This window comes from Salminus brasiliensis, chromosome 19 (genome assembly GCF_030463535.1).
Source record: "Salminus brasiliensis chromosome 19, fSalBra1.hap2, whole genome shotgun sequence".
Taxonomy (NCBI): domain Eukaryota; kingdom Metazoa; phylum Chordata; class Actinopteri; order Characiformes; family Bryconidae; genus Salminus; species Salminus brasiliensis.
Window position 1 is genome coordinate 14,929,672 of NC_132896.1, and position 13,726 is coordinate 14,943,397.

A 13,726-nucleotide genomic window follows, 5' to 3' on the forward strand; every position below is an offset into this window, starting at 1 on the left:
GGCCAGATAACTGGAGAACAGAATTCTTGTCTTCACCTTCAACTACTTGAGCAGAAGGTAAAGTATTATTTCTCAAAATGCAAATCCATCAGAAATCAAGAAACTAATGGATATGGATATGATGAATATCCAGGATCTGAGGATATGCTGAGGATCAGAATTGGGGGATTGGGGGATTAACTCAGATACCTTTACAGTCAGTTACATTTAATTATTCACATGAATTTCATTTCTCCTTTATCCATCCACCCTTACCATTTTAACTTTGCTTTAAGGTCAATACATGCTTCATGAACTAAAATACTAAACATAGGCCTAAATAGTATTTGGGTGGCTTGATTTAATGAATAGAGATTTTAATACCAAGAGTAGTGTCCCCACCTCTGCATTTGGCCTTACTGAAACCAATCAATGACAAGGTTAACTAGCATAACTAGATGCAAGGTAGAGCAAATAACAAAACTAAGCATTCCCCTTGTGTTCAATCCTTTGATTGAATGGACTGTTATTTGAACTACAATTCCTATATAGTCTGATACCTGTGGATTTACTAATAGATAATATTAATAATTAAGCATTCTAATAATCGCATAAGAAGAGAGCTAATGAAAGTTTCATTTTTTATCCTCTTGAAAAGTGAAAATTACTGACAGAAATGGTCATAATTTTGGAGACAGTTGGAGCCTGGAATCCAGGAGAGAGGGACAATGCAATGTTGAGTTGGTTCTGTAGTCCTTTATTGTAATACAGCTTTAAAGCAGTCCATCAACTAACTTCCAATCGATGTAGGCTGATAGCTGTGACAGCATACGCAGCTGTAAAATACTGCATGTCTCGTAATGTAACTTAATTATTACATTGTTCAACAGTACCTATATGTAATGGGACCAAAACACTGGCTGAATACTTAGCCGACCAGATGTGGCCTTTTTTGATAAGGCTGCCTTTTTACATGGACTACAGTCAGTAGGCCTATTTACACCAACCATTCTATACCATGTAAATCAACACAAGCAAAGACTACTCACAAATAGGTCAATCATTAATGCCTTTAAATGTGCCTATTACACTATTCTATATCTTAAATAGTAACAGATCCACCTCTCAACACAAATCTTTAATCTTTAGATTTACAGTAAGCTTGTAAATGTGGGTACAACGATGAGACGAACAGCAAGGAGAGTGTGATTTTCTATGCACAGCACACTGAGAGCTACATAATAGATCATTATTGGATTCTATGTTGTTAGGCCTTGTGTAAGCTGATCTGGGCAGTTAAGAGAGGCTCAGAGAAAGTATGTTAGCAATGTGCTCGCTGTGAAGAGTATGTGGCTTAGAGCTTATAGGAAAGCAAATAGTGCAATATAGTCCTATCAAGGCTGATCTAAAAGCAAGCCTTGTCAGATTTTTGAAGTAACAAGATGAATATGATTACTTAGAGCTATTATTACTGATCAATAAAACATGTATAAGCATACATATTTAATAAAAAATGTAAATACATAATTTACAAGCTATCTAAGAGAAATTGAAGAAGAAATTAATCTATTGCTTGCTTCACAAAACAGTTTAAAATGATTGTAAGTGTTTAAGTATCAAGAGGCCCTGAATTAATGTAATAAGACTAGATAGAAAAATACAGCTTCGTAAGACTTCATAAGACTATAAATGTACCGATCATTGAGGAGTACAGCATTAGCGCTTCATCAGCACAGCAGAATCCTGAAAAGCTGATAGTGATATCAATTTTAAAATATTCACGTTTATAAAATATTTAAAAAGTGAGTCTGATTATTAAAACATGCTACTGCCGGTGTTTTAATCTTGCACTTTCAGGTGTTTAAAGGGCTTTGCAAATGTGACACTGATAAGGTGTCGGGTACAATTCCTGGAGGTAGTACATTAATCTGATTCAATGGCTTACAGATTTTGACACAAACGTCAATAACATCATCGCACGGGGCTCTGACTGAAGGTCCTCCTCCACCTAGTCTTCTGTGCTATGGCTATTGTTCTTAGTTAAGAAAGAGATAGGAAAGAGTGGTAGATTGTTGTACACAGTGTTATGTATAAAGAAAAGAACATTTTAAATATAGAAATATCACAGCAAACATAATAAATATTATATGGGAAATGATATTGTGACTAATACAAAGGCAGAAAGATTAGAATGGCACAAAGCCACCATATCACCATATCCTATTTAATATCCTACATATAACTGAATGCAGAAGGCTAGTAACTGTAACTAGTAGCAACTTTCTTCTTTAAGGCTTAACTATGGTATTGTCAGTCTGTGCTATGGCAGCTTCTTGTCTTGTATGCCATGTTTACCTGGTCTGTCCAAAGCATTAATATTACAGGGGAAAACTGCCGCTCAATTTTGAGATGTGCTGAGGTGCTGTGGTTAGCAACCATTCAATTAAAAAAATTCTCCTAAGCAAGGTCATATCACCAAACCTTGTGATTTTGTAAAGGAGGGAAAAAAGACAAGGTCTGATTCCATCCAGAACTGCAAAAAAAATGGAACATAGGATAGTAAAAGTTTTTAGCAAAATGTTGGCTTTAACAAAATCCTTTATCCCAGAGTAGTGACCTATTTTCCAGCCAGCTCCTTCTTCATACAGCCTTTAAAGGAGGTGAACCTCTCCTCACCTCGATATCCCTAGGGGTTGAAGAGAAAACAGTACAAATAAGAGAACATCAGTCACTTTATGTGAGATAAAACAAGTGAACATTTTGCTACATTTTTTAGTTTCAGTTGAGTTTTAAAGAGATCACAACATACAAAATGCCTTTTTCCTTACTTAATGTAGCATTCCAGAGCATTCAACAATATATATATATATATATATATATATATATATATATATATATATATATATATATATATACATATATTCATTTTTGTGCAAATATATATATATATATGTACTGTAATCTCTTGGTGGACAGACCACAAGCTGTGCGCAGGTAGGCAAACATGTCTCGCCCCCTTTCACCTTCAGCCCCGGAGCCCCCCAAGGCTGTGTCCCGAGCCCCCTGCTATGGCGGCGTGTCCACTTTTAGCTCTACCACCATTGTCAAGTTTGCTGACGACACTGTTGTGGTGGGTCTGATCTCTGACAACAATAAGAGGGCCTACCTGGAGTAGATTAAACACCTGGAGAACTGGTGCCTCCTCAACGACAGCAAGACTAAGTTCACTGCAGTAAGAAGCAGGAGAGGAGCTACCACCCAGCCTGGATCAACGGATTTGCAGTGGAAAGAGTGGACAGTTTCAAGTACTTCAAAGCATCTGTCATGGTCTTGCCACTTCAACACCCTGGTAAGGAAGACCTGTCAGCATCTCTACAACCTCAGACACCTAAGGGACTTCAGACTGCCCTTCAAGGTGCTGCAGAACCTCTGCTCCGGCACTATCGAAAGCATCCTGACGGGGAATATTATAGCCTGGTTTGGGAACAGCACCAAGCTAGACAGACGGACTCTCTGGAGGGAAGTGTGTTCAGCTGAGCGTATTATTCAGACTGAGCTCCCTGACCTGCAGATCATCTACGGCAAGCAGTGCTGGACCAATGCCAGGAAGATTGTTAAGAACCTCAGCCATTCAAGCAACTCTCTGTTGTATTCAGGAAAGTGCTTCCGTTCACTGAAGGCCAACACAGCATTTCAGACTCTGAACCAGGACTGTGGCTAGTAAGACTGTTGACTACCGACAGATGGACGGAAGATGCTTTGAGGAACCTTCAAGAAGGTTTTTAGAAGAAAAAAGTTCCTTTAAGGTTCCTCAAAGCACCTTAGGAACCTCCAAACCTTTTTCAAGGATCTTATACTTTTAACAGTGTAGGTAATACTGCAGAGCCCATTTCATTGCCAAAGTTTTCTTTCCCATAGTCAAGCCTTCCTTTTCTTGGGAACACCTTACAACTGCTGTAATGTACAGGTTGATCGTCCTCTTCTATGCCCTGCCCCATTACAGCCCCAAGCTGACCCCAGAAGCACCACTCTGAACTGTAAAAGGTAAGTTCAGGCTCTGTAGGACCGGTTCCTGACACAAACAGGTCTTAAAGTTTTCAAAAGTGACCTTCCAGTCCACTTGACCTTTTGAGGTTGGCCATTTCATGTGTCGACTGTCAGTACTACAGCTCTGCTGGAGAAGTTTGGAATAAACCTCCCTTACCAGTCTGCTAAGCCGAGCATCGACCAAACTCATCTTTTGGGCATGGGAGGTGGGCATTTCTTTATGGCTTTCCCCTCTGTCCACCTCGCCAGACGACATTTCTTGGCGTTTACCACTACTATTGCCTTCTTTGTCCCTTGGAACTCCTACTTGAGAATTTGTTTTTGCATGAGATGCTTTTCCCATGAATTGCTGCATGAATTAGTTGCAGCTGTGTAGTCCTCTGATGCTCGCAAGACTTGTTCCATGAGTCCTGGAATGTCGCATTATAATGAACTGGTATAACCTAGATGTTACTCTTAATGCCATTAGGTTTTTTACTGACTCATTTAAAGGCATGCAGAGTCTCAGTCCGCCTAGCATCTTGGGTACTAAGACAACTGAGCTGCTCCATTACTCTTAGCTAATAAGAGCTAATGACAATGGTTGAGCTCATTTATAAGCAGTCCTGTTCCCTCCTATCATGGCCTTAGCAGGTTTAGGTGAACGCCATGGGCATGCTGGGCATGCTGAGCTTGTAACTGGTCCTATTGTCTCTACACATAATATGGGCCTTGCCGCTTGGCCAGCAGTCTGCTTTCTGATGTTGCCAGATGTATGAGCACCTTCTAGCCTGGTGGAGGCTTTTTATTCTGGATAACTTGTCATACCATTGTACTTTTTCCATGTTATCTTTTACTGGGGTTGTTACAGTGTTCATTTTGTTTAATGTTCATTCATATCTCCACATTGTTCATAATCGTCCATACAACTGATGCAGTAGGTAAAGAATAGGTCGGGTAGTCACTGGTTTCAATCAGAACCTGTTTCTGACACAAGCATATGGATCATTGCTTTCAGTCTTTGGTTGCATCAGTCTACCATCCATGTGAAGCGGAGACGGGGTGATCCATAAGCTCCTACAACCTAGCAGGGTAAAGACCTCTTTAAGCTGCCTTTAACCCCTTAACACTGCAAGGCTTATTACACACTAAGGTGTATTACTAAGTAAATACAAGGTCTTCTGCACAAACTGGTGAGACTATTCTTTGTTAATAAACTTCGTCCACTGGGCAATGAGGATCTCCCTTTAGTTTGCTTAGTCTCAAGAAACATTAAATTAGTACCTTCACTATTAGTTTCAATTTTTCTTAGAGGAAATGATTCTGGTACTCTGCTGTCTGGTTGCGTAAACGTTCAACAATGGTGTCTGAAGTTGCTCTTTATTGAGTATACCCATCACATTTTCTTGGCTTTTTTAACAGTCTGACTTCTTCTACTTATTTTAAACAGTAAACTGATTGCTCCTGATCCCCCTGATAGGCTGAAGAGTATTACCTGCTTGGTTTTGGCTTCCCCCCCACCCAGGATTTAAAACAATTTCAGTCAAGAATTGTCACAGTCTTGGTGTTTGCAGTGTGGTGTGCGTTGACACTACACTTCCCCAGTCCATACATGCCATGACATCGTCACAGTCCAATAAAAAACATGTATCTCTAAAGTGGCGACTTTATACTAGAAGGCAAAAATGTGATTAACTTTGAATGGAGTTTATTCCAAGTGATTTACAGCGTTTAGACTGGTCCATTCATCGCAGACTGAAGACCCACCTCTTCCGAGAATACTTGGAAGAATAGCGAATAGAGTACTATGGTCACCTTATTGTCTTGTGTTTATTAATGTCTAAGCTTAGAGGTATCTTTGAACTATTAGTCTATTCTAACTAGCTGAGGTTTTTCTTGGGTAAATAGCAAAGCACTTTGTAAGTCGCTCTGGATAAGAGCGTCTGCTAAATGCCTTAAATGTAAATGTAGAATTATTTACACAGTGTACAGAGCAACTACAGAGTTCAAACGGCGAAGAAAACTAAAAACGCTATAAAATATACAATATATAGAACGCTATATATAAAGAAGATATATAGAAACAAAGCTGCAAAAAACAATCCAAGTTTCAAATTCATAGCTTCTGTGATGTCACGAAAACTGCCTCCAGCAGTTTATACCCACTCTTTAAGAGATGGAGCATTGTCTTGTAACAATGAAGAAAAACAAGAAAAAGGCTGGTTTTGGTACATAAACCTGTAATCAATGTTGATCTTAAGGAAGTAAATAAAGAAAAAATAAAAAGTTTTTAAAAGTTTGATACCTTCTTTTTATAATGTATTGTAAATAGGAACAACTACAGCCCAGTACAAAGCTCTTCAACTGCAGTTGTGGAGGACCAGTGATAATCATAGTTTGGTCATTTTTCAGCTTGAACATGGAAGTCTGTGCTAGATACTGGCCCTCCCTGGTATATACATACCAGACTTGGACAGGCTTTTCCTAGTACAACAACCAACACCAAAATATGTCTCACATGTCCACTAGATGGCAGAAACAGGCAAGTGTTTTCCAGCACCAGGGAAAACTGTCTGTACCGATGCTCAAAAACAAGTTATGGAATGACACCTTCCTATAATGACCTGAGCAAGGCATTACCATGCAGTATATAGAATATATGTTCTGATATAAAAGGCTGAATTAGATCTACACTAGCTGGCTGTTCTGTTAAATGACCTACATGAACCTGTCAATAAATCTGATTAATGTATGCCACTTTACCCTCATAGTCTTCATCATGTCATGCTACTGTTCAAAGCCTTGAACTAGACTTTCAGGCTATTTGATTTCCTCTAGCTAAATCCCAGCAGGACATGTATTCTCCCCAGACTGATTGGGGGTTCATAACCCTGCTTGTCACCTGCGGTGCCGTAAAAAGAAGATAAACGGCGTTTACACAACCCCAGGAGACCCTCTGGTCTCATTTACCCAGGAGCCACGATGCAGGCGGTCCTTCATGATGCCAATGAACTCCTTGTAGCTCAACTGGTCATCGTGATCTACGTCGAAGATCTTGAAGACGATGCTGACGAGGTGTCGAGAGAGTTTGAGGCCTGTGGCCACATAAACAGCACGTGCAAACTCATCTGCAGGGTCAAATAGAATTGATGTCAGTGGTAAACATCTGCAACGACTCCAACAAGCAGGCTAGAAAAAGTTTAAAAAAAAAGGACAAATTGGAGATTCATTTTACCTTGCCCAATTGATCGACTAGCAAAGTTGTACATCTGCATGGCAATGGCAAAGTCCTCTAAGTTGTTGAGGAACTGAAAGAAGGACCTGAATTCCTCAAATGTGATCCCCTATAAGAAAACAAAGCATTGATAAAACAATGATAAAACACAAGTTTAAAAGGGTATATCAATTAGAATGAGCTTATGAAGCTGCTTTAAGCAAGACATCAAGAAAATCTATTCTATACCAACCAGAGACTAAGTGATGAAAGCTGTCACCATGGGAGAAAACTCATAAAACTAATGACTCTCCAAAAGATGTCCCAACACAGAGAATAATGCTGCTGATAATAAATGCAGAGCTCCGAACGACACATTATCTGAACCAGACTTAACTCTCGGAGGAATCAGAGGACACCTTAAGTGTCTAAGGGACCTTGAAACCATCAGACAGATAACAGATCTAAAGGCAGAAAATAACTTAGTCAAACAGTCAAAGTGTACCCGCCTGAGTCCTGATACAGGCCTGTGACTTCGAGCTGTCAGCGCCTTGGGATTGGAGGCTTTAGGAAAGGGTCAAGCTGTTTGCAGATTTTGTTCTAAAGAAGATTAACCCGATTCTCACATAAACAAAAACAAAAGGAATCTGTCCAAAACATCTCAGGGCTAGCAGATTACCAGCCCAGAAGTCCTTTGAATTCCACTCATCCATTTCCAGACACTAAAGCCTGTTCTTTCTGCGAGGCCCTTCTTGTGTCTGTTTTACAAATGAACTAATGAGTAACGTGTGACGCTCTGCTGTTGTTACAAGGTGAACTGCATAAAACAATCTCTTAGCTCAGTGATAAGACACACTTCATCATCAATGGCCATCTACCAACAGCTACCTTAAAAGGTGCGAAACTCACAACCTCTTACACATGGGTCAGTTTGCATAGAGAATAAACTAAAGCATGAGGATTTCCTTCTGCATTAGACTCTCCACCAAATGTTAGGATTCCAGTATTTGCAGCTGCACTGGTTTATGTGTTATAGTTTGTGATGATCCCAGATTGATCTACTCTGCAATTCCATTCAGTATTTTAATGTTTTGTTTATACCTTTAGTCCTCACTGTTCTGCGGTTTTGAACAAATTTGCTGTTAGCACCACAGTATTTACCTTGATTAGTTGACTAACTCCTTAAATCACATATGGCAGACCAAAAGTGTTATTACACACTTCTATTACCACAGAACAGCAAAGCAAAAAGGGTATATTGTCATTTTCTTGCAAAAACTTTTACATTTACATTTTAGTTTTTTTTTTTACTTGAATCTGGCAGTTTTTCTTTTATGATGTATTGACCAATAGAAATCCTCCAAAATGGCTTAATATAACATCTTCTCCTATAAAGTTGCCATTTCAGAGTTCCGTATAAGACTGAGAAAAAGTAACAAATGCCACTTTTTTGGTTCTATATATTTAGGTTGTATTGAACTATTTTGTCTTTAAAGGTTATTTATGCATTATATATAAAATACTTTATAAAATAAGGTCTCTCTATCATAATAAAAAAAAATAACCATTTCATCGTAAAAAAAATAAAAATAAAATTAAGCAATGGTTGTTTGAGTTGTCATAATTCTATGTATTACCCTTGCCTTTAAAAAAAAAAAAAACCTTGGAAAACCCCATTTTTGAGAGTAATCCAACACCTGGTATGGCGACTCTGACAGCGCTTTTAAAAGCCAGGCTGCAGCAGGGACACGCTTGCACATACGGGCCTGTCCAAAGATCAGTGAGCTGTGGCGAGCCGAGTCACGTCAGAAGATAGGAGTAGAAAAGAGGTAGAGAGAAAGCTTTACCTTCTCATCTGGTATGCTCTGACGCACATTCTCCAGGTAGCTGCTGATGTTGTCTACAGTAGTGTAGCGTAGTAGGATGCGAGCAAAGTCCTCCTCGCTGATGGTGGTCATGCCATTAGAATAGGAAAGGAACTCAATCTCCAGCACCTCTGTCTGCAAGTTGTCCATGAATCTGTTGACACAGCAATGACACAGACGCGATGGTGAGAGGACATGTCACCCTGAACTGAGTAAATGATCTGGCTGAATTCACAGACTGTAATAAGAGTGTCTGACCCTGTGCATCATTGCTTACGGGACTTACTCTTAAAAAAAACCCCAGCAGAATTCAACCCTTAAGGGCGTGTACGTGGGTCCACATTACAATTTTGTGGTCATAACTGCTAAATGTATGTTTGGGTGGTGCATATATATTAGCATCTGCTCAGTTTTCATCTTATAATTGTGAAAATATAATTATTATTGTTCTGTTTTTGGATTTACAGTCAATCCAGTTAACAGATTTGCAGTTCATTTGTTTATGTTAATGTTTATATCTGGACAGTATCTGGATCTACTTTGGCCGGATTACGTTTACACCTTCCACTAAAATGTGTGCCCAATATGACCGGCTGACATCCAATTTTACTTGCCCGCAGAAAAAGCACACCAAAACGTAGACTACGTCCATGCTTCTGTAACACTGCCAGCTGTGGCCAATCATCTATCAGTAAAGAAGCATGTGCATGCTCACACAAACACACACACACACACACACAGAAAGCAAGAGTGGGCAAGCATGAAACCAGTATTCACAACAGTAATTAATCCTTGTGTTAACTTTTTTAACAGGTGCATTTACACTTGCCTAACTGAAGTTAACATGTGTTTAACGAGACTGAGATGCGTCTCTGACCACCTCCAATCGTAATCCGATCACAGTGCACCCTGGGGGCGTTTACACCTGGCTTTTTGTGAAGGCAAGTGAAAAACAAATGTGATTTGACCACCAGAACTCTGCATAGTATAGCATAGGGAATAACACCACTGCCCAACACACAGAAGATCAGAGATTCTTCAGCCAATCAGGAACACTACTTACACAAAAAACTACCACAACTGCCTATGCAAGTCTCCTTGAATAAGAGTGTCTGCTACATGATAAAAGTAGCTGAATGCATTCATTAGAAGGGATGTTCACAAACATTTGGGCAGATAGTGTATGTAAAATAATCAACCATCAGAGTTTTTTACGATCCTACGATCACTGCACTTCACATATGGATTATACTGTCAACTTGCTTCGCATGCCACAAAGTAAAATTGATTATTGGTATCTGCATCAGTCACAACACTGTGTTAATTACGGATGGCCCAGAAATTCGATACCGGTGCGCCTCTAAGAGGTTTCACAGAATAACTTATAGCAGTTACTGAATGCTTAGTCTTAAAACTGATGCCTAAACAGCACACCTAGAGCATATAAGATTCAAAATGCAGTTATTTACTATTACTGCTTTTTTCACCAAAATCCTAACAGTGTTTTACCTGTAGAAGTCTTCAAAGTTCAGTTCGGTTTTTCCTTTCTTTCCAAAGAAGTGCACCAACAGAGTTGTGTCAGTGATGTTCTCTTGGACGTGCTGTGAAGGCAAAGGTAAATGTTAAAATCGTATACGGTACTCCGCCTCGACAGCAGACAAAAAGAGCAAAATCATTGATGCTGTTTAGTAGTTTCTTATAAAGCAAAAGTCAGCACCTCATGTCCTTAAACAGAAGCCTTGCTTTTGACTTTCAGGCTGTCTTGTTGAGTAGCGAGAATTAGCCATTCGAGTGGGTTAAGTCAAAGGTTTGAACATTATTTGAGTAGTCTGTTGTGCAAGGACAGAACAAGGAGCAGTCACTCATGCCAGACAGCAAACAGGTTACTCATGCAAAAAATCTGCATTGTCATCTCAGCATCCTTTCCTTTCAGGCCAAATCTGTCGCTGATGATGCTAAAACATTTTGTTCTTGGACACATCCTTCAAGTTTTCCTGCATTGCTGCAAAATACATCAAAAACTAAAGAGCTGTGTGTACACTGACCTTTCTTGTCTAGACTGCTTTAAAGCAACACTATGTAAAATGTGTACCTTAAAATAATAGCTTCAAAACCATGTTGATGCTCCACTGATTTGTAATAGGGAGAATAGCATTGCTGTCGCTGCGACTCTGGGATTGGCACGCTGCTAACTGCACTGTGCAACTTTGGAGAAGCTGTAATTAATTTAAAAATTAATTAGGGGGAGCGCAGGAGCAAGAATGCCAATTTTTCTATAGTGTTGCTTTAATTTGAACTATACACGCTCCGCTCAAAGGAATGTTCCTTCAACTGTACTGAGGTTGGACAAGCTTTAAATACTGTAGGCAAAAAGGGTTCTTTGACTCTTAATGATATACTTCATATCATCATATACTTTTATATGATGATCTTATCATCATATAAAAGTACATTAAAACTTATATATTATACATTAGAAACATTGCCATTATTATTGTATTTTCTTTCTCACGTGCCCAAATGATCCAAATTACACCACTGAGTATGTCAACTGGCTATAGGACATTTGAATTGGACATATAAGTCTTTGTTCGATCCTGATAGTTCAACAAAACCTTCACTTCACAAGAGATGAAAAGAGGAACTAAAGCTATTCACAAATGGAATTACAATACTGACGTCAGAAGACTGATGAGACAGAGGGAAATGTTTGTACCTCCACCAGATCTGAAAAGAGAACTACTTTGGCACCCTGCTTCAGCACATCCCAGAAGCTTCTGGGTTCAAACTGAGGCTGGTCTTTTTTAAGGACCTGCATATCAGAAGTACAGCTGTTAAAAAGCTTTAAAACAGGCATGCGTTTAAAAGGCAAAATGCACACAGACATGCAGACCACAACACACATTCCTTCAAAACTGAAGAAAATTCAGAATTAGAAGTACAGCAACACTGCAGTCATTTTAAAGGAATACCGAGTCAGCTGCCCACTGGCTGCTTTGATAAACATGGTTTAAGTTAACAGGCTTCTTTTAATCATTTCAATATAGAGGAAAATTATTGCTAATGAAATGTATGTTACATATATACGGCAGGACTACAGTATTCCTTAAATATTGCCATCCCCCTTTCACTGGGAATGTATTTAGACCATCAGCATGCAGGCCACCGGCTCAAGTGCTATATTACTACATTACTTCGATAAGTAAATAAACACACAGTCAATAAATGATTGAATTTGTGGCAATTACAATATCTGTGAGGAGACTGTAAACCTGGATTCATTGGTTTATTATTAAAGCATTTTAACGGTTTCAGGTTTTTAAAGCTAGACATAAATTAACCCCTTAGACAGCCTGTGGTCCCACCAGCAGGCTGAAAGTGTTATTACAAGTTTTTTATTACCAATAAATAGCCCTGCCAGTTTATACAGAAGCCCCTGTAGTTACTGAATAATACACCTTAGTGTGCAATCAGCCTTTCTGCATTATGGGGTCAACACTATGCAACTTAATGCAGTGTTATCTAAAAAGTGCCAGTTCAACAGTTGGGTCAAATATTGGCAACAGTATATCCTATACTAACCATTTACTGATCTCAATAAAAGACTTTTCATTATTGGTCCTAATGACCTGTTGCAACTATCATTCTTCTATGGTTAGCAGTGGTGGGCATGTGTGAAAGTAGAGATACCTTTTGTAAACATGTAAACATATTTACATACAGTTATTGTAGATTATAGATATTAATATAGATATAGCATATTTTAAGTAGTTTGAATGTGCAGCCACATGCATGTCATATAAAGGTTATGGAATAGAAAAACTAAAAAAAAAAAAAAATTTTTTATATTTGAACATAATACAGCAGTCGAGTTTCTGTTCAATGCTCAGAATCAATGCTCAGGGGTTTACTAAAAACATCAATAAAATACTTGAAAAAAGTAATTCAGTACAGCAGTAAAGTATATGAACTACTACTGTCCACTGCTGGTCAGTTCTCATGACTAAACATCACTCACATCAAAAGCTTTTGGATTTCAGTAATGAAAGCTCTTTTAACTTTCAGCTAATAAGGAGTAATTTCCCTGAGCCAATCTACCAAATGTATTATTATTATTATTATTATTATTATCATGACTGTTATTTTTCTTTGTTACGCAATCTTTTTCCATCTTCTGTGCCTGGCAGGGATTCAGAAAGGTAACACCTGACAAAACAGGGTTCTTCCGTAGTGCTTTATAAGTCACCAAACAAAACGGAAGATTTATGACCACATGCACAGGTTCAGTCAATAAGGCAACATGCCTTCAAGGATCACTACAATGATTCTTTCAAACGCTGCAAAAAAGCCAATGCCAAATGTCTGTACTGTGCAAATACAGTCTCCTGGGCCTCGCATTGTAATCAATCGTAGTGCTCATGCATCACAATTAAGACAAATTCATGGTGGGTGGGAATGAAAGAGACAACCAAAAAAATTCTCAGAGTAAGATTTTTTTTTTAAATCCCCAGCGTTACTTTTCTCTGCTGGGACCAGCTCATTCTTCAAGTGTCACTGGCACGCCACTCTTCATGGTTTGGCCATCACAAAAAAAGGTAATCTGAACCCAAATACCACTTTTCAAGTAACTGTAAAAATAAAA

At 38.8% G+C, this 13,726-nt stretch overlaps 1 protein-coding gene across 5 annotated transcripts in view; it reads right to left on the reverse strand.

The window, feature by feature from the left end:
* Positions 1 to 729: 729 nt before the first annotated feature.
* Positions 730 to 13,726, reverse strand: part of micu3b (mitochondrial calcium uptake family, member 3b) — a 33,847-nt gene continuing 20,850 nt past the window's right edge. For 4 of the 5 annotated variants that reach the window (XM_072663029.1, XM_072663027.1, XM_072663026.1 and 1 more), the window contains 6 exons: positions 11,801 to 11,896; positions 10,594 to 10,685; positions 9,067 to 9,238; positions 7,241 to 7,349; positions 6,976 to 7,133; positions 730 to 2,665 (listed from right to left, as the gene is read on the reverse strand). In XM_072663029.1, the coding sequence (XP_072519130.1) occupies positions 2,597 to 2,665; positions 6,976 to 7,133; positions 7,241 to 7,349; positions 9,067 to 9,238; positions 10,594 to 10,685; positions 11,801 to 11,896 (696 nt within the window). In that variant the 3' untranslated portion in view covers positions 730 to 2,596. The remainder of the gene's footprint in view (positions 2,666 to 6,975; positions 7,134 to 7,240; positions 7,350 to 9,066; positions 9,239 to 10,593; positions 10,686 to 11,800; positions 11,897 to 13,726) is intronic. The other variant, XM_072663028.1, reaches the window with a different exon arrangement.